Here is a 17,937-nt window from a genome sequence, read left to right as displayed (position 1 = left end):
CATTCTCCAAATATGGGCATGGTCGGTTTTGGTGGGCATCGTCATTTTGCAGCCACTTTTGCAGGCCTTTCCACCCATGTGGATATCAACTTCATACACTTCGGACCATGTAATCATGTATAGTATTCTCTGTTGACGCCAAATCATGGCCGAGGAAGGCCACAAGCAAAATTTTCACATGGCAGCAGCAGGAAAGGACGGAATGGGGAGCACCAATCACAGTGTATGTAAATTCGGAGTCTATGTCGCTGCGCTGACTGCAGGAGCAGGTGCTTGCCTCGACTGTTTCCCAATGCAACTGACCAGGCTCCCACATACAAGAAACATAAAACGGTAACGAGTACCAAGTCGGACAGCAGCGAAACAAGATTCCGCAGTAGATCACATCAATGTAGCTTGCGCAAAAACACAGGCTGTCGAGCAAGAATAGCAATTCTGAACGAGACTAGGAATATAGGAATGAGAAAGCTTGCATTCAAGAAAAAAGCCACTCTACCTTGCAAGCACTGAAAGCCAAAAACGTTAAAAAAAGTTTAATGCTACATAGCACAAAGTGCAAATGTTAATGCAAGACACACACCAATGCCGCATCAGCTATTTCAGGAGAGGAATTGCACATGGCAACGTACACTAGAAAATACTGCTACACATATGTTATGCTACTAGGCAGTGACTGGTATTAAGTATGAGCAAAGAATTGGTTTACCTTTAATGTTAGGAAGAGGAATGATTTTTAACATGAATGTGGAATGAAAAAGCTTGCGTTCATTAAAAAAAATTATACTTGGTACAAATGGTATTTGACAAGGCCAGAAAGCTCATTAAGGAACGGCAAGCTGACAGAACTCTTTTGGCCAGCGTTGTCTGTGCTTGTTCAGAGGTTGCAGGTACATCTGAAGACACAATTTTTGTTGTTGAGGTACCTGCATGACTTGTCCAATATCTGTGCTGGTGGAATGATGGCAGAGGCTCTTTGCACTCTTCACACAGTCGTCTGTAGACTTGATATCTCATCCAAATACTTCTAAAACGACTTCTTTGTTCGTGGTCTAAAGCCTTGCAAATTCGGCTTCAGCCCCTTCCTGTAGGTGTAGATGGGGGCTCCCGTGATGACCAAGGTGTGCTTGGCACAGACTGTTGGGGCAGAACAGTGACACGAGATACAGCAGAGATTATCCAAAGTCATGTAGTGTTTTCTCTTATGTTCGAACCAATTATACTGAACTGTAAATACGAACAAACGTTCATATAATCTGCTACAAACAAATTACATGTATCTAGAGACTAGCAAGCCAATACAGCGTATATCAAGCATATGTATTTCTGAACCAGGTGTTGTTTACCTTGTGGTAGCAGCCAAAGCCCACACAATGACCTTGTAACAGGCAGCAACTTCTCTTAAGTGGGTAGAGTTTGTTGCTTTATACTGGTGCCGTCCTCATTACAGCATGTCTGGAACAGAAATTTTGACTGCATCAGAAATCGAATAAGCACAATTTTGCAATATGAAATGCGACAAGGTGTGACATATACATTGTAATGGTTTGTGACTACAGAGCACATGCAAATGTACACTATTTGTTCTAGGGTGCTTAGAAGCATGGTAAATAAATATTGCTACTCTCGATAAAATTGATGTCTGCCTAACTACAACGCATATGTTAATAGCTTAAGTATTATTAAGATCACAAGTGAGAACATTTGTGCGCTCATTTATGCACTAGAAGAGATCACACTGCTGATTTAACAAGCAAATGCATGAAAGACATGAAGCTATTAAAAATGCATTCTTTTTTTCATGAACCTGATGCACCGCTTCACTACTACAAAAATAAACGTCCTCGGGTAAACCAAACTGTACAGCAAGAACGTTTGGAACCAACAGGTACGAAATATGGGTGAATTATCATGCGTGAAACTGTTTGATACATTAAATTCAGTACTTTAGCTTCAGCTTATCAAAGGGTTATTCGATTCTGTGGACGAAAGAACTTACAGGCGGACTCGAAAAAAAATACATTGATAAGGCTACTCTCGCCCATGGCTACAGCTACAATGAGATAAAAAATGTGACGCCTCTTTCGTGAATTCGCAACTAAAAGTTTATTTCGCAAACAGCAACGGAGGGTCCTGACTGCCCATATGTTATGCAGCATCTGGTTCGTTAACTTGTCTCCACCTGTACGTTAACGAGAGCAATATTACATAAGGATTTAGGCAGCGATATTAAACGACTCACCGGTACTGCTGTCCTCTGTCGCAGAATACGGTTCCCGTTTCGATGCAGATGCATGGCTCACGACCGAAGCGTAGCTTTCGGGCTTGCATGTCCGCTTGCAAACACGTCCCTTCACCACAAGTTAAATAACAGGAGACGTCGAAGAGCTATAAACTAGTTTTAGCAATAAAGAAGCAACCAGTCTAAGTGTACGAACGAATGAATCCGTGCCGCCATGCATCGAAAATACCGGTAAAAATTTTAAATCTACGCTAGAGGTCACGTAAAAGATCGATGATGCTGAACGCTATTTGCGTTTATAATTACAAAAAACAGTAAACTTATTAATGAAAGGTACAATATATAATTAGTAGTGATAATTATGTGGGCTATTTTATGTAATAAACATGCTTCGATAATTGTAGGAGAAAGTTTCTAAGAAGAAATTGCGCTTATTACGGCGCCCCTAGCGGGAGATAACCCGAGCATCCCTTGAGTGCTTCTACTACGCTTGTTTCATTAGCAGCGGCGCGCGGTCGATTTTTTTCGCCCTCTGTGGCCATTTCTTGAACTTGAGAGTGTGCGGGGCCTGGCGCAGGACGGGAAGAAACATGCCAGCACGCCGGTCCGGCAGTGCGGTCCCCGGGAATGACGTCGCTCTCGCCGGTTCTCTCCGGCTGCCTCCTCATCCGGCGCTCCGGGAAGCGACGAGGGCGTGCCCGCGGGGGGGGGGGGGGACTTAGAAAGCGATTTCTGCCCCTTATATTGACAAAACAAAGAAAAAAAATTTCAGAACCGTGAATTAATAGGTCTGTTCTTCCCAACCCCAGCAATTCATGGAAATTGAAAACCGTTTCAGCTTCCCGTCAAGCCATGCATAACCTCGTAAGACTTGGCAAGACCTAGCAACACTTAGTGTGTACCTAGCCAAGCCATGCATGACCTCGCAAAACATAGCAAAACCTTTCAACACTTTGTATGAACCTACCCGAGCCATGTAGAACCTCGCAAAACTTGGCAAAATCTAGCAACATTTAGCAAAAGCCGGAACTAGCTCCGCTGTGACCGAGCCTTGCACCACTAATCCAAACTGCCCACATTTTTTGAAAATTTAGATAGCGAGTAAATAACATTCAAAACATCTAGTATTAGAAAGTGAACAGCTCTATGATTTCAATGCAACTGACGTTAGAAGCCAGGCGTCGCCTGCGATAACCAACCGCCCCGTTAACCCCATGGGAATGTCACGCTCTCGGCTTCAGTCTTGGGCTCTCGGAAATACTGCGCCGAGGTGGACGGCGCTTGTGGTGCGGGCACACTAAAAGTCCCTCGGGCAGACACCGGCTAGCCTGCGATGTGTCTACGCAAAATGAGGGCAGTTGGATTCGCGCGATCGGATGGATCGCTCTATCAGTCCGCAGACGAGTGTGGCATGGCTGTGAGCTGCAGCGAAATGCGCCGCAAGCAGAATCAAGCGAGGCTTGATTCGACGGCACTCGACCACGTCATGCTCGTCCGCAGATGAAACCGGCGATCCGCCGCGTCTTTGGGCCCGCCTTTCGCCAGTACATCTCTGTGCGTGCGTGTCGGCGGCGCGTTTTTTCAGGCTGCCACCCGTTGTTCGCGCAGTTGTGTTTGAGTCTCGAGATGCCGAGCCGTGAGCCCCCGAGTCGGCCCCTCGTCGCGGTGGCAGCGGGCACCGCGGCGCGGTTCGTTGTAACATTACGCGATCGGTGTAAGCATGCTCACGCGCTGCTTGTGATGCAGGTCCGCCGCTACCAGGGACGATGCGGGCCCAGTGTTGTGGAGTGATCGGACCTATTCCACCTGCCTGCCCCCTCCGCCGCCGGAAGAGCCTATCGAGGGTGAGTTGCAGACCCCGTTTTCGTGAGCGCCGCTTTGTGGCGCTCACGTGGCGCCAGCCGTGGACACTCGGCATGCTGGCTTGGGCGAACGCTCTGTGTTCAGTGTCTTCTGGTGGTTTACGCGCTCGCGCGGTACATTAATTATCACGTGGCGTCTGCTACGCGGGAAACGGTTCTGGTGGGACTTGCTGCAGTGATTCAAGTCGGCGTGGCCGGAGTTTCTGCGGCGTTGAGGTGGACGGAGCACCCACCGCGATGTGCGTGCGCGTTTTGGGCACACAATCAGCCTCGGAGATCAGTTGTGCATTTGTGAAAATTCGTTTCGATAACGTGATTTTACTGCAGCGTTCTCACTGTAGTTCCCAGCTGCGGTTTAGCAGCAGTGAGTAGTATCGAAACATATGACAGTCCTAAGAGCGTGGGTACGGTTCTGCTACGGAATAGTTGGGCTGCTTACTTTGAGAGGCGTTCAGATTATTACCTGTAGACACGATGCGCGATATCTCGCTTTTTGGACGAGGTTCCCACCAACGAATTAGCGTAGAGTGCGAATTCCACTTGTCAAGTTGTCGAGCGTCCGAAGCAGTCGTAAATGATGGGTTATATCGTTTTTATTGCGTTGACAACTCTATGGACACTCCAGCTGCATTTATGCCGTCAGTGTCACCGTAAGGTTTCGTATAAGGCGCGTTTATAGTCCGACTTTATCGGCGCGTTGGCAGCGTCGGAGCGCGTTGGCTGCTCCCGCGTGCGTCGCTGTTGTTATCGCCAACGTATCGTGTGCGCGCGCTCACGGAACGTCGCCGCAGGTCGCGTGCTGCATGTGTGAGTAAAAGCACGTGACTGTCACGATCCGCCCGACGGTCTCTCTTGGAGCTGGACACAGGGGCTAGCGTGTCGGTAATGGCCGGAAAGCGGTTCAAGCGTACCCTCCCCGGCGTGTCCGTCGAGGCTTCGGGCGTGATGCTGCGCAGCTACTCCGGGCAGTTCTCCCAAGTACAGGGTCAGACCCTGGCCAGCATTCGCTTTGGCGACAGGGAGGCAACCCTTCCCCTTTACTTAACTAAGGGGTCAGTCATTGTTCGTCACCACCACTTGGCGGAGCGTCTGTCTAACGGAGGGTGCATCGAGCCCTCCCTCGTTCACGAACCCGGGCTGATCGTGACAGTGACCGTAGAGAAATTCAACAAGAATGGCACTCCCATAGAGCCCAGCGGCCGAATCGACTGTAGCGCACGAAGCCGCCGGCATACCTGAACCAGACTTCGGGGGCCGAATCTTGCAACGGTTCTCCTTCCGAACCGTTTGCTTGGCCTCACCTGATTGGTCAAAATTTTGCTTACGTCACAGGCCGTTGGAGACAGCGGGGCGGTACCGCATCTGTTAACCATTTTCAAAGCGAACCCGTCTTTGGCTAAGAGCGGAACCGGCGTAGGGGGTAGTCCGCTTTGGGCTCCGTTGCTGTGGCTTGGCTGGCTCGCGAGCCTGACCGCGCGCGCCGGTCGCGCGACCGCGGAGACGCGCGCGTGTGTTGGTTGCTTGGGAGGCTATCGCTTGCCCTTGTCGTCTGCTTGGCGTTGCCCTTTCGCTGTCGACCACGGCTGAAATTTAACTGCGATACGCATTCGAAGAGATGACGGATAATTATTTGCACCATGGTCCCTGCTGGCTATCTAAATAGACCTTTTGTAGGCTACGCTATGGACTAAAAAGGAGACTCGGGTACAACCGAACCAGTGGTCATTCCACGCAGAGGAAAGAATTGCGCGCTGCGGTTCATCGCCACCGGCTCGCAGCTCCCAGAGGTTGGTCGGACGCGAAGCATTAATCGGAATGGCGTAGATCTCTGCCGCCGACGCTGTTTACAGAAGTCGCTCTCGCAATCACATTGTTGGCCGGTAGAAGGCCTGGGTCAGCTCTCCCGTCACCTGCGGTTCAAAGCCAATGCCAAGGAGATATTTGTATGGTGAGATCGAATTCACAGTGCTATCGCCAGCGTGAATAGCTCGCAGATCGCCATTCAGCAATCGGAAGGTTTCAACCTAGGCTTGTCCAGCGCTTCCTTTGTTAGGCTGATAAAACTATACAGTCGGGACTCGAATATATTGTGGAGATCTCTTATTTGGCTGCCATTTTTGCTCTAGTTCGGGAGTGCCGCACTTTCGTCCTCAATTTCACGGCACAGCACGCATCGTCAGCACCGCGCGCTTCGATTTTACTTCGCGCCTGCGAGACAGTGCCTGTATATCGTAATGTTCGACTTCAAGTTCCATTGCTTCTATCACGCGACTCGCCGTGAGGCAGATCGTAGCGATAGCGGCAGCGCGGCGCCGTGCGAGTCATGTCCGGGTCGATGACGAAGGGCGGAAAAAGAAGGAAAATGGATATTGTCGGCCTGTAAAGGTAGCCCTAAGAACCAGTTCACGGTTTTGTTGCGGTCGCTGCTGAGAATGTGCTGGCAACGCATTCCTGGTGCGTGCATCGGGCAAGCTCCTCGTAACAGACGACATAGCGCAGCGCTCTGCCAACTCATTGTATGCTTTCGATACCGCCTGTCGGCTGAGAATGAAAAAGAATGACATTAATAAATCACTTCAAGTATTGCGTAAACGCCCGGCGCCGCACGTTTATAACTTAGAGCTTGACGTATAATATTTAATTCATATTTTACAGTTAACAAGGAAAAACATTCTGCAGTCCCTCGATTAGCTCGTCATATGATGACGTACACTTCAAAGGCAGCACCCTCTCGTCTGTTGGGCGCGTCCTCCTCTTATTCCACCTCTGACTTGGGAGCGGCCCATGTAGTGACGTAAGCGGCGAAGTGAACGGTTCGTTTTTCGAACCGTTATAAAATTTCGCCCTTGGTTTCATTTCTGGGCGCGCGCGTTTTGAACGCTATATCTCGAAAGCGTTTACGCCGGCTGCGGTGAGCGGCGCGGTTTTATCTATTTTTCTTTCCTTCTGCTGATCAACCACGCGCGGTCTTGATGCGGTATAGTTTTACTATTTAGTAAAAGTGATTGCGAACGATCTGTACGAGCCTCCGTCGCATCTGTGACACGTGCAATTTCATAAAGTAGACGCCTTGTAAATGAGTAAATACTTATTTTGCTCTATATAAATGCTCGTTCCGGGCTTTTTGTGCGTTCATCCAACGTTGTGGCACCACGTAAGCAGCAGTAGTTCCTGTACCAAGCTCCACCGGACGGCATCAGCTGAAAATTTAAATTGCAAGCTTGTGTTATTTTGGTATTTAGACCTTATAGGAACACTGCTTGTAGAGACGGAACGTGCGAAAGTGGTAAATGGGCGGCATTACAAACAAAAGCAGTTCGCTTTTACATACATGGCGTAGAAAATACCCGTCACAATCTAAATACCACAAAACATTAAGAAAGCAACTGATTTCCAAGCATTTCCCCGTTCCCGGGCATTATTCCGTGTACTTTAAGTGCACATATGACTGCACGTTTTCTTAGCCTCAGCTGACGCGATGGTACGTTACGTATACACAGAGGTGGCCACAACACAGGCTCTCAGTCCGACCATGCTAGACGCTCTCAGAATGCCTTCTACGCGCACTCAAGACAAATGCGTGGGTGCAAAGCCTGTTTTCGGTCGTTCAGAAGACAGAATTTTCGAGTTACAAATTCCTTGTTTTTGAGCTCCTTGGCGTTCGGCGCGTTTTGCCGTCGCAAGCGACACACTCCCGTGTTATCACTCTTGGCAATCGCTCGTCGCGTGTTCGACAGGCGTGAGTACCGAAAGAAGGTATAGGTTGTTTCGGGGCCATAGAAAGCGTCACGAAAGCGTCATAGAAGTGTCTAAGATTCAGTACGCGCCAAGCTGTGATCAGGGCCATGCTTGCTTTTTTGCTAAGTGCGTCACAACGCCAGGCGCAACGAGCGTGCCTCAAAGGTATCGCCAGAAGTACGAAATTATTGTAACGCAAGGGGTCAGAGAAAGCGTCACGAACTTGTGCCAGTAATTTAATACACGCCACTGCGTCACGCGGCCGAGCTGCTGTTCGCTAACTGCATCACAAAGCCGAGTTCGGCGAGCGTGCCCAAAAACTACCGAAATAGGTTAGAACAATGTTGGGGCCCACAGAAAGCATCACAGATGCCTCCCAGTACGAGTCATAAACTCAAATTAACTGTGCCAGGACGGCCGAGCTGTTCTTAGCTAGCTGCGTTCAAGTCATGGTGCGTTCCATAAGCCAAATCTCTTCAAATGCGTCGCAGACTGTCAAACTGTATTTCTCACCTTGCCGCAGTCGAATAGTGCAGTGGTGCCATGTCGAAGTGTACGAGGAACGCAAGAATACGCCGGAAGCCCAACAAACCAGGCTACATAAAAAAAAATGGCTGTGACTTAGCTAAGGTTAAGCCCAGGATGCGAAGCGTACTAGCCTTTATTTTAACGCGACAGCGTTAAGGAGCTCGTGTCGCAGTAAAGCCGGTGTTACCGGCTTTTCTGCGACACCGGAGACATTACTTCTGCGGACACCGGAGACATTACTTCTGCGGACACCGGAGACGTTACGTTCTGCGTTACCGGAGACGTTACCACTGAGCCACGAGTTCGATGCTTCAAAGCGGCACAAAACCGCCTCTAGTGAACGCGGTGTTGCCTTAGAAACGAGCTGTTTCTAATAAGGCTCAGGCGTGCGTCGCTTGCTCAGGCGCACATTTCGTTGTCGCGCCGAACGCTGCGTTGCTCGACGCTCACCGCGTCCGATGCGGGGCGCGTAGTCGCTGCGCCGTAGCCCACTGTCTTACACCCCTTGGCGGGTCGACGGGAACGCTGTCGCGTTCCACTCTTGAAGGCGAAGCTTAAGCGTCCGCTTTGCAGCTGTTATGACGTCATATGGTAGCTACGCGGCCGCGCGCGGCGCAGCAAGGAAGAGCGTGGTTGTGCGGCTAGTATGCTTCGCATAAAAAAGAACGAGAGGCGGGGCGCCGAACAGGCGAGTTCTTCCAGTACGCAGCCGGCCTCGCTCGCTTGGGTGACATGCCTGGCGGATGACGCATGCACGTGTCACAACTGGCGTGCCGTTAGCTTGTTGCTTGGTGATGCAAGAAAAATAAGTCGCGAAGTATAACTTCACTTAAACGCAGCTTTTTATGCGAAGCATATTACGAGAGCTCAACCCAGCTCCTCAGGCGCGGCGGTGTCGCCATGAAACCACGTGACACCGTGACGTCACGACAGAGGAGAAGTGGCTTTGGCTCAACTCTTGCAAGACGGGCTGGGTGGGAATCGAACCAGGGTCTCCGGAGTGTGGGACGGAGACGCTACCACTGAGCCACGAGTACGACGCTTCAAAGCGGTACAAAAGCGCCTCTAGTGAATGCGGTGTTGCCTTAGAAACGAGCTGTTTCTAAGGCGTGCGTCTCTTGCTCAGGCGCACATTTCGTTGCCGCGCCGAACGCTGCTTTGCTCGACGCTCACCGCGTCCAATGCGGGGCGCGTAGTCGCTGCCCTGTAGCCCATTGTCTTACACCCCTTGGCGGGTCGACGGGAACGCTGTCGCGTTCCACTCTTGAAGGCGAAGCAGTAATGCATGAGTTGTTTCTTCGTCTAGCCGAACCAAATATAGCCAAGCAACAGCAGTTCACCAGGCTAAACAGGGGTTCAACAACTAAAATAAAGGCTAGTATGCTTCGCATCCTGGGCTTAACCTTACCTAAGCCACAGCCATTTTTTTTTTTAGTTTTAGCGGGAAAGAATAAAATGGCTGTGGCTTAGCTAAGGTTACGCCCAGGATGCGAAGCGTACTAGCCTTTATTTTAACGCGACAGCGTTAAGGAGCTCGTGTCGCAGAAAAGCCGGTGTCGTCGGTGTCGGTGTCTGCGGCGTTGCACTTCATGAATAAATCGTTGTCGCGCCGAACGCTGCGTTGCTCGACGCTCACCGCGTCCGATGCGTGGGGCGACGCCGCGAGCGACGGCGCGAGTTGGAGCCCCGTTTCTCCTCTGTCGCGACATCACGGTGTCACGTGGTATTGAAGGCGACACCGCCGCGCCTGAGGAGCTGGGTTGAGCTCTAGTAATATGCTTCGCATAAAAATTTGGAGGGCGCTTAAGCATCGCCTTTAAGAGTGGAACGCGATAGCATTCAAAAATCCCTGACTGGCCTCTCACGCTTCCGGGCAACTGGAGCGTATGTAACCGTACTGTTTATCGCTACGCGAACGCTATGCACGAAGGCGGGCTTTGCGGTAGGAACGCGGCTTCTTGCGTGGGCCGCGATGCGACGGAGGCGGGCGCGCCGCTCCGGGGCCGCCAAGACTGGAGCCATTTGCGCGCGCAAATGGCGGACGCCGCGGCTGGTCTGTGAATGGTAGAAACGTTGGAAAAAATGTTATTTTTTAATTTTCGCGTAACCGAATTATGTTTTCTCGTATAGTCAAATCACAATCTCCGGGAGCTATCACGTGTCTAGGTTGTGTGTAAGTCATAGTTAACGATTTTACCATGTATTTTAGCTTGAGAAATTCAATTAAGTAAATGCTTTGCGTCACATGGAGAGCCTGGTCAAGGCTGGTCCGAAAATCGTTTTCAAAACCTACATGGGAACAGAGGTGTGCACCGTGTCGGTTTCGACCTTCGGCGGCGTGGTGGTCGTTTCTAGTCGGCGGCGTCGGCGGTGCGGCGCCGGGCGTAGAGTTTGCTACACAATACACTAGAGGGAACTCTGGCGCTGCAATCGTCAAGTCACCACGGGAATGATGGGAAGTGCATGGATTTGACTGATCTTCGGGCTTGTGGATTCAGACGTATCTGTGGTTTCGGATATTACGCTATATAAATCTTATTGTCGTAAATTTCAGAGCAATCTATACTCTTCGAAGTGCACAAGACGCCGCGAACACGCACAATTCCTACTAATTGCAACTATTGAGCTTGTCGAGGTGGCCAAATCGAAACGCGCCAAGCGTCGCAAGGCGTCTCGTGCCCGCAATAAACTCATAAGGGCGTTTCACATCGCTTGTTGACACATGCTTCCGTGGCTTAATGGTTTCAATGTGCGGCCTCTGTACTACAGGTCCAGTGTTGAAATCCTGCCGTCGGACAATTTTAATAATGTCTATTTAATTACTTACAAAGTCACAAAGCCGTTTGAAGCCAGAGAGATGAAGTTTAGGCAAATCCATGTACTTCCCACAACTCCCATGCTGGTACAACCACTCCCATTGCATCACATCAGGGCCAGAAATTTCTATAATGCTACGAGTTGCATCTCTCGCATTGATGCCGCTTTCAGACAGATCGCCGATTCTACCCGCAACTGCAGTGCCCGCGACCCTCAAGCCGTCGTTCTAAGGTTCTGAGGCCACTGCTTATTCTGGTTGCTCCATATTGCGCATTTCAAGGAGATGTTTCGGAATCCCACGTTGCGCTGACTTGTGACGACACCCATGTGCAGATGCACAGAGAGCAGCGTTACTTTTGTTTGTATTCTGTTGCTTTATTGCTCCCCGGCTAGACCTGATTCTATGCTAGAGATAGGCAAAAGTATTAAGCAAGGCAACGAAATCTCAAGTGAAGCTGGAAATCTTTATTCCTATTTAAATGGCATGCCGACCTCTCCGACAAGAAACATCGGTGGCGGCGGCGAAGCGAGAACAGTCGACGGCAGCGCGCCGACGTCTCGGCGCACACACCTCTACATGAGAATGATGGGACGTACAGGCCTCAGATTGACTTACTTCTATCTTTAGACTAGTGGCGTTTGCTTGCGGGTCAGCAAATGAAACTATAATCAAATGTTTTCACGTAGAATCTAATTTTATTGCTGCAGTATTTTATATAGTACACAATACATTGGAAGAAGTTTGTATGACTGATACTGAAGCACACGAGGTTATGCATTTTTCTGCAGTTCTGTTCCCGATTTAGCGGCAGTGAGTAATCCATTTAGTTTTACAACAGAAATAACAACCTACATGTGCATATATAAAAATGCACGTCAAATATTCACGGAAATAAAAATTTTGTATTGTGAGAAAATAGCTGTGCCTTTGAGAGAAGTGCTACATGTGTCGCCTGCTACGATGCCTGCTTGCTGTGAATGCGAGAAAAGTGAACTTTTATTGGAAATAATAGGCACTTCAGAACTCTACAGCTCTTTCGAAAGGCTACGTCGGCTCCTTTAGGTTTATGAACGCCTTCAACTGCTTTTAAGCATATCTGCTGAAGTGCAAGCTGGGACGCTTGTGGTTTTCTGCTAGTATGCTTCATTATATTTAATGTTGACGTACCGCTTATTCTGAAACGGGCCCCAGTAGCTGTTATGTCGTGGTTTTGTGCATACCTTTGCAACAGCAAACTACAGCCACAAAGCAGCAACCTTTCCTACCAAAAGCAAGTTTGTGTTCTGAAATGTCCCGAAACACACGTTTAACCTTCTACACTTAAATCTTGTTATAACGAAGTCGAAAGCGCGCTAAATTTTGTTCGTTATAAGCGTTAGTTTGTTATAGCCAATGACTAATAATTTGAGACTAACTTATTGCACACGAGCGTGCACTTACTACAGGTAAGCCATCGCCGAGGTATCGGCCCCCGTCGCGGCCGAGTGGCTGCGTCCGCGGCAAGTGCTAATCGTCCTTACCGATATCGCACTCGGGGAGAAACGGGAATCAAACACAGAACTGATTTTATTGCCTTCCACGTCGATGGCACGAACCTTTCATGTTGACGGCGCAAAATAATCGGTTATGCTTCGCTGCTGTGTCTTCCTTAAGGGGACACTAAAGGTTACCAGAAAGTCAAGTTAAAGTGGTAGAGCAATGTTCTAGAACGTCTAAAACGTCAATATAATCGCGAACAGAGCTTTAGTAACCGAGAAATTGAGATAAATGCATGACACGATTTGAGACCCCCCAGCGACATTCCGGTACTAAACCGATGACGTAAGGTCTCCCCGTAATTTATGTTACTAATACTCAACTACTCGTATTAAAAATATCATTTCATTCGATTATAAGACGGAAGAAAATGCTACTTGTCTACGTCTACTCGATTCTAACAAAAAATAAGATTTTGACGTTACCCTTCAGTAGTATGGGTGGTCGAAAGGTTTCGTTTTCGCTCGACTCTGCGCGCACGACTCTGCGCCGCGCACGCTTTGGAGTTTCAGTACTTTCGTTATCGCGTCGTGCTGTGAGGGTTCTGCTGGCTCGCGAAACTTTCATTTGGAACAAGCAGCGAGAATGCCACGTCCATGTGATGTCGTGGGAAGCCCTCGTTGCTTTCCCGCTCCGGAGAGCCGGTGTCGAGGCCGCCGTCGTAGTACGCAACGACGCCGGCAGTGCGAGCCCTCAGCAGCAGGTTGCGCTCGTCGGTGCTCAAATCGCTGAAGTTGAGCCCACCATCGCGAGCCAATCTGTCGGTGTCAGGGTCCATTGCGACGAGCGTCGAAGTTAGCGTCACAGAATGAAGTACCAGCTTATGGGCGTATTGCGGTATAGTAGCGGCGCCTGGTGGCGGTGCGAGAAACGACATCTGGGTCATGCCAGCTTGGCTGTGGCGAAGCACGTTTCTAGGCCGAGTTTTGCGTCGATTCGCACTTTTTTATGCCCTGTTGCGAGTGCGAAAAGGCTCACAGACCAAGCCGACCACGCTGCGAGCTCGCCGCAGCCTATAGTTTAACGAAAACGGACTCTCCGTGTGCCGTGGGACGTAATGCGTTCCTCCTTCCGCTAGCCACCATACTCCCGCTTTCGCACTGCTGTCGGCTCTGTCTTGGCTCTGTTTCTGGCCGCGCGTTTGCGTTTTGCGCAGAAAAGCCGTAGCGCCGTCTGCGGACGCCGTTCTACTCACCGATGGCGCAACGTCACTATGAGACCATGATGTCAGTTCTCCTCGATCGGAGGGCGGGCGATTTGAACTGCGCTAGAGGTACGCGGACGCTTCAGAACGCATTTTCTCTTAAAATAAGTCTCTCCTTGGCACGAAACAAGCGTTTCGAGGTTTCTGTGATGGTATTTCAACAGTCCACGTTGACTTAATAGTAACCTTTAGTGTCCCTTTAAGGGGGGGCCGTGGCTTTGAAAATCAACTTCCTTATTTCTACATGGATTTTGATTAAACTTGGCACAAACGTTTATAATGTTTCCCTGATGCTTCCATAAAAGTTTCAGAGCAATATCTTGAGCACGTTTTATTCAATTTTATTGAGCAGAATATTTATCCCTCTCACTTTCTGGAGAGCCTGGGGAACTTGAAACACGTGATAGAAGGCATGTTAAGTATTGACTGCATAGCTAAATGCACGCTGAAGGTCGCGACATTCTTGCATTTTTTTTTCGCAACACATTTTTTGCAGTGCCATATTTTATGTCACCTTCACATTAAGCACACTTTCAGGGTAGAAGAATAGCCATATCATAAACTTACAAAGGGTCAAGGGCCGCGGATTGGGCGAGTTGGTGTTCCATGGTAACAATAAAATTCAAACAGCGCTAGACGACAGGACCAGAAAATCCCGTCGTCTAGCGCTGTTTGAATTTTATTGTTAAAAGGGTCAAGATAAGAAAGCGAGAGAGTCTCGACCTGCACTGCAGCCCAAAGGACGTGAAAAAAAAAAAAAAAGAACGGGGTCAAAATATGTTAAACGGTAACAAAGAAATCAGCTCCAGAAACTGAGCAGAAAGGCAGAAAAACGGTACTGAGAAAACGGCTCTCAAAGTTTTACCTTCTCTTCAGTTCTCTAAAAGGCACCAAAGTTGTAGTCTTTGGGATGTTTTGCGACGTGGGGCTTCTTGTACGTGTGGCCTCCGGTCTCTGGTGCTTTCCCTCCCCCCCCCCCCTTTTTTTTCTTTTTATGGGCATTCTTTGTTGCCGCTGCTCTACAAAGGGCATGGTGCCTAGGTTTCAAATCAAGTGACGTGCAGAACTCTGTGTGGGCATGAATATAGTTCCAGTGTGCATTCAGGCAGCCTGTATCCGCAGGCTGCCCGATTGATAGCGATCTCCAGTACAATCAGTGAGGCTATTTTTTTGTTTTTCGTAGAATTGACCATGTTATATTGAATGAAGGCTCTGAGTGTCAGCAGCCTCCCAAGTCATCTTTACTGGACAATGGCTGTAGAACTTAGGATCAGAGAGCCAGTGATGGCTATGCAGCTGCTAGGTGCTTTCCAGAAATTTACTTTTGTATGATGCCTCAGTCACTTCTGCAGCCAGGTGTCTGTGCCAGCCCAAGGGGCCTAGTGAACATAGCTCATGATGGGGTTCTCTTTATAAAGGTGTGGTATGATAGATATTGTTACGAGCTATCGTAACAATGCGATAATAGACTGAATGCGCAGTAAGCTTGGTTGCGGGTCCGAGGTGCCGATGTGCGAAATGCCTAGCCGCAGATTCAAAGAGCCGACGCGCTATGTGCTTAGCCGCGCAGTCCGAGGTGCCGACGCGCGAAATTCCTGGCCGCGGGCTCGAGAAGTCGACACTCGATACTCTTATTCGCGCAGGCGGAGGCGCCGATGCACGAAATGCTTAGGCGAGGGTCCGAGAAATCCGCGCGCCATGTGCATGATCGCCGAGTCGGAGACTCCCTACGCGGGAAATGTTTAGCCGCGTGTCCAAGTATTGCGTACGCGATGTGCTTCGTCACGAATTCCGAAACACCGAGTGCTGAAAGGCTTAGCCGCATGTCCGAGGATTCCGCGCGTGAATCATGGTCGCGAAGTCCGCGTCGCCGATGCCCGGAAGGCTTAGCCGCGAGTTTGAAACGTCCACGAGCATAGGGATCGGCCACGCTACTGCTATGTGCGCGTATCGCCCGTTTTAACACGTCGAGATTACGGCGGGTACAGACGTCCAGACTCGCGAGGTGCAAAGAGCCGAGCAGACGACGCGAGCGCCGGACCAATGGCGAACCGCGCTGGAGTCACGTGGTGGGCGCGGCTAATCGCAGACTCCGGCACGGCCTTCAATCATTTGCTTTTTGTGCGCTTGTTTCTGTATGGAGGAGATCGCTGAAGCGGCATATGTGAAGACGGAAAAATGCGCTTTCCAACGAGACCAAGATGGCGGCGCTCGGTCGCGCCGTTCCGGAGATATTGCGGCTTGAAAAACGCTGTTCTTTCTTGATTTCTTCGAGATTTTCCGCCACCTTGGCTGATAAAACGAATTTTTCAGAGCACTTCCAAGTGGTTTACAGTGATGATATTTGGGTATCAGATAGAAAAAGGGTTATAGAAACTGAAAATTGTGATTTTCATAAATTAATTTTTTGGCAATCTTTCGCGATGCGAAAGCCGCGTCCCCCCTTAACCGAAGGACGGCCTTCCGGCAGCACGAGCTATCTCAAGCCTATCTTCACTGTCTTCGTGGCCGCCGAAGTAGCGGTGCAGCAGGTCCACCACGTCCAGCGCCTGGGATGATGGCGGTACGTCGTGAGCACAGGGTGAAGTGTCGTTGTCCCCTAAGGCCCCTTCATCGTCACTTCCTTTGTGCTCCCAGGCAGCAAGCACAAAGTCATCGTCTGTCAGCTCGTCCGTTGCCAGAATGTCTGCATCCATGCTCGCCTAGTCACGGAAGGTTTCACCTTCACACATCACACTGGCATCGTGGAGCACCCTCCATGATGCTAAAGCTTCGTCTGATACAGTGGCACCACTGGGTAAGGCTATTCGGTCTATTGAGACGTCGATGTCAGGGTTGCTTTCATTGGCAGCAAATTATTCACGTCGAAAGCAGGTGGCCATGGTGCTGGCTGGCACATCCATCCATGCCACACACAAATCGACCTTCGTGTCGCGGTTCAACTGCATGTTTAACACAAGTCAGTCTATCACCCGCTTCCGGTATCCAGCCTTAAATGACATTATTACGCCTCGATCAAGAGGCTATATCACTGCCATGCAGTTCGGGGGCAAGAAACGAAGTTCGATGTTTGTCAGTGCAGCATTGATGTGGTGGGCAGCACAGTTGTCCAAGAAAAGGCATATCTTGCGATTCTGCCTCTTCAACTTCTCGTCCCAGTCACGCAGCCATCCCTCCAGAACTTCCCTTGTCATCCAGGCTTTCCAGTTTGATAAGTACTGCAGTTGAAGTCGCCTCTTTCTTTTAAAGCATCGTGGTGACTCGCCTTTTCTATCTCCAAAGGTGGCGTCTCTGATCCGTCCATATTCATACAAAGGAGCACAGTGACGCGGACCTTGCTATGTTTCTCGCCGCAACAGAGCTCACCTTTTGATGATAGGGTCTTCTGTGGTAACATTTGGTAGAAGAGAGCTGTTTTGTGAGCATTTAACGCATCCTTCTCTTGATACTTTGCAAAGAGAGGACCAAGGTTATCTTTCACCCACGCCGTTGCGGTTTCATTGTCAACGATTGGGGACTCGCCAGTTACGACCCTGCCAATGCTATCGCCGCGCTCCTTAAAATGCTGCAGTCAGCCATTGCTTGCAATGAAGCTGTTGCAGCCCATGATGCAAGCAAAGTCTCTCGCTTTTCTCTATAGCAGTGCCCCACTCACGGGCAAATTAGTAGCCCTTGCATTCAAAAACCACTTCAACAGTGCCTCTTCCACGGCATCAAAGGCAGGAGACCACAGCTTCTTCCGGCTACCTTTCATGCCACGTGCGCCAGCGCCAGTGCCAGCAATGACTTCTTTGCTGCTGAGGATTGTAGAAAGGGTCCTCAGTGCGATGCCAAACTCCTTGGCCACTTGAGTTTCCTTCGTGCCTGACGCAACAGCTCTAAATATGGCTGCCTTCTGATCCAAGGCGATAACTTTGTTTTAGCTTCAAGCTGCTCCTGCTGCTGCTGCCATTCATTTTTCTGTCGGGAAACTGGCAACACAGCGTAAAAAGCACTGACGGACAGCGTACGA

The 17,937-nt window shown here is 49.7% G+C and overlaps 1 protein-coding gene across 2 annotated transcripts in view; it reads left to right on the top strand.

The window, feature by feature from the left end:
- Nucleotides 1–17,937, top strand: part of LOC135913222 (male-specific lethal 1 homolog) — a 113,386-nt gene that overhangs the window by 56,827 nt on the left and 38,622 nt on the right. For both annotated transcript variants that reach the window (XM_065445830.1, XM_065445837.2), the window contains exon 3: nt 3,986–4,083. In XM_065445830.1, coding sequence (XP_065301902.1) covers nt 3,986–4,083 — 98 coding nt within the window. The remainder of the gene's footprint in view (nt 1–3,985; nt 4,084–17,937) is intronic.

This window comes from Dermacentor albipictus, chromosome 1 (assembly GCF_038994185.2).
Source record: "Dermacentor albipictus isolate Rhodes 1998 colony chromosome 1, USDA_Dalb.pri_finalv2, whole genome shotgun sequence".
Classification (NCBI taxonomy): Eukaryota; Metazoa; Arthropoda; class Arachnida; order Ixodida; family Ixodidae; genus Dermacentor; species Dermacentor albipictus.
This window is presented reverse-complemented; position numbering and strand designations above follow the sequence as displayed.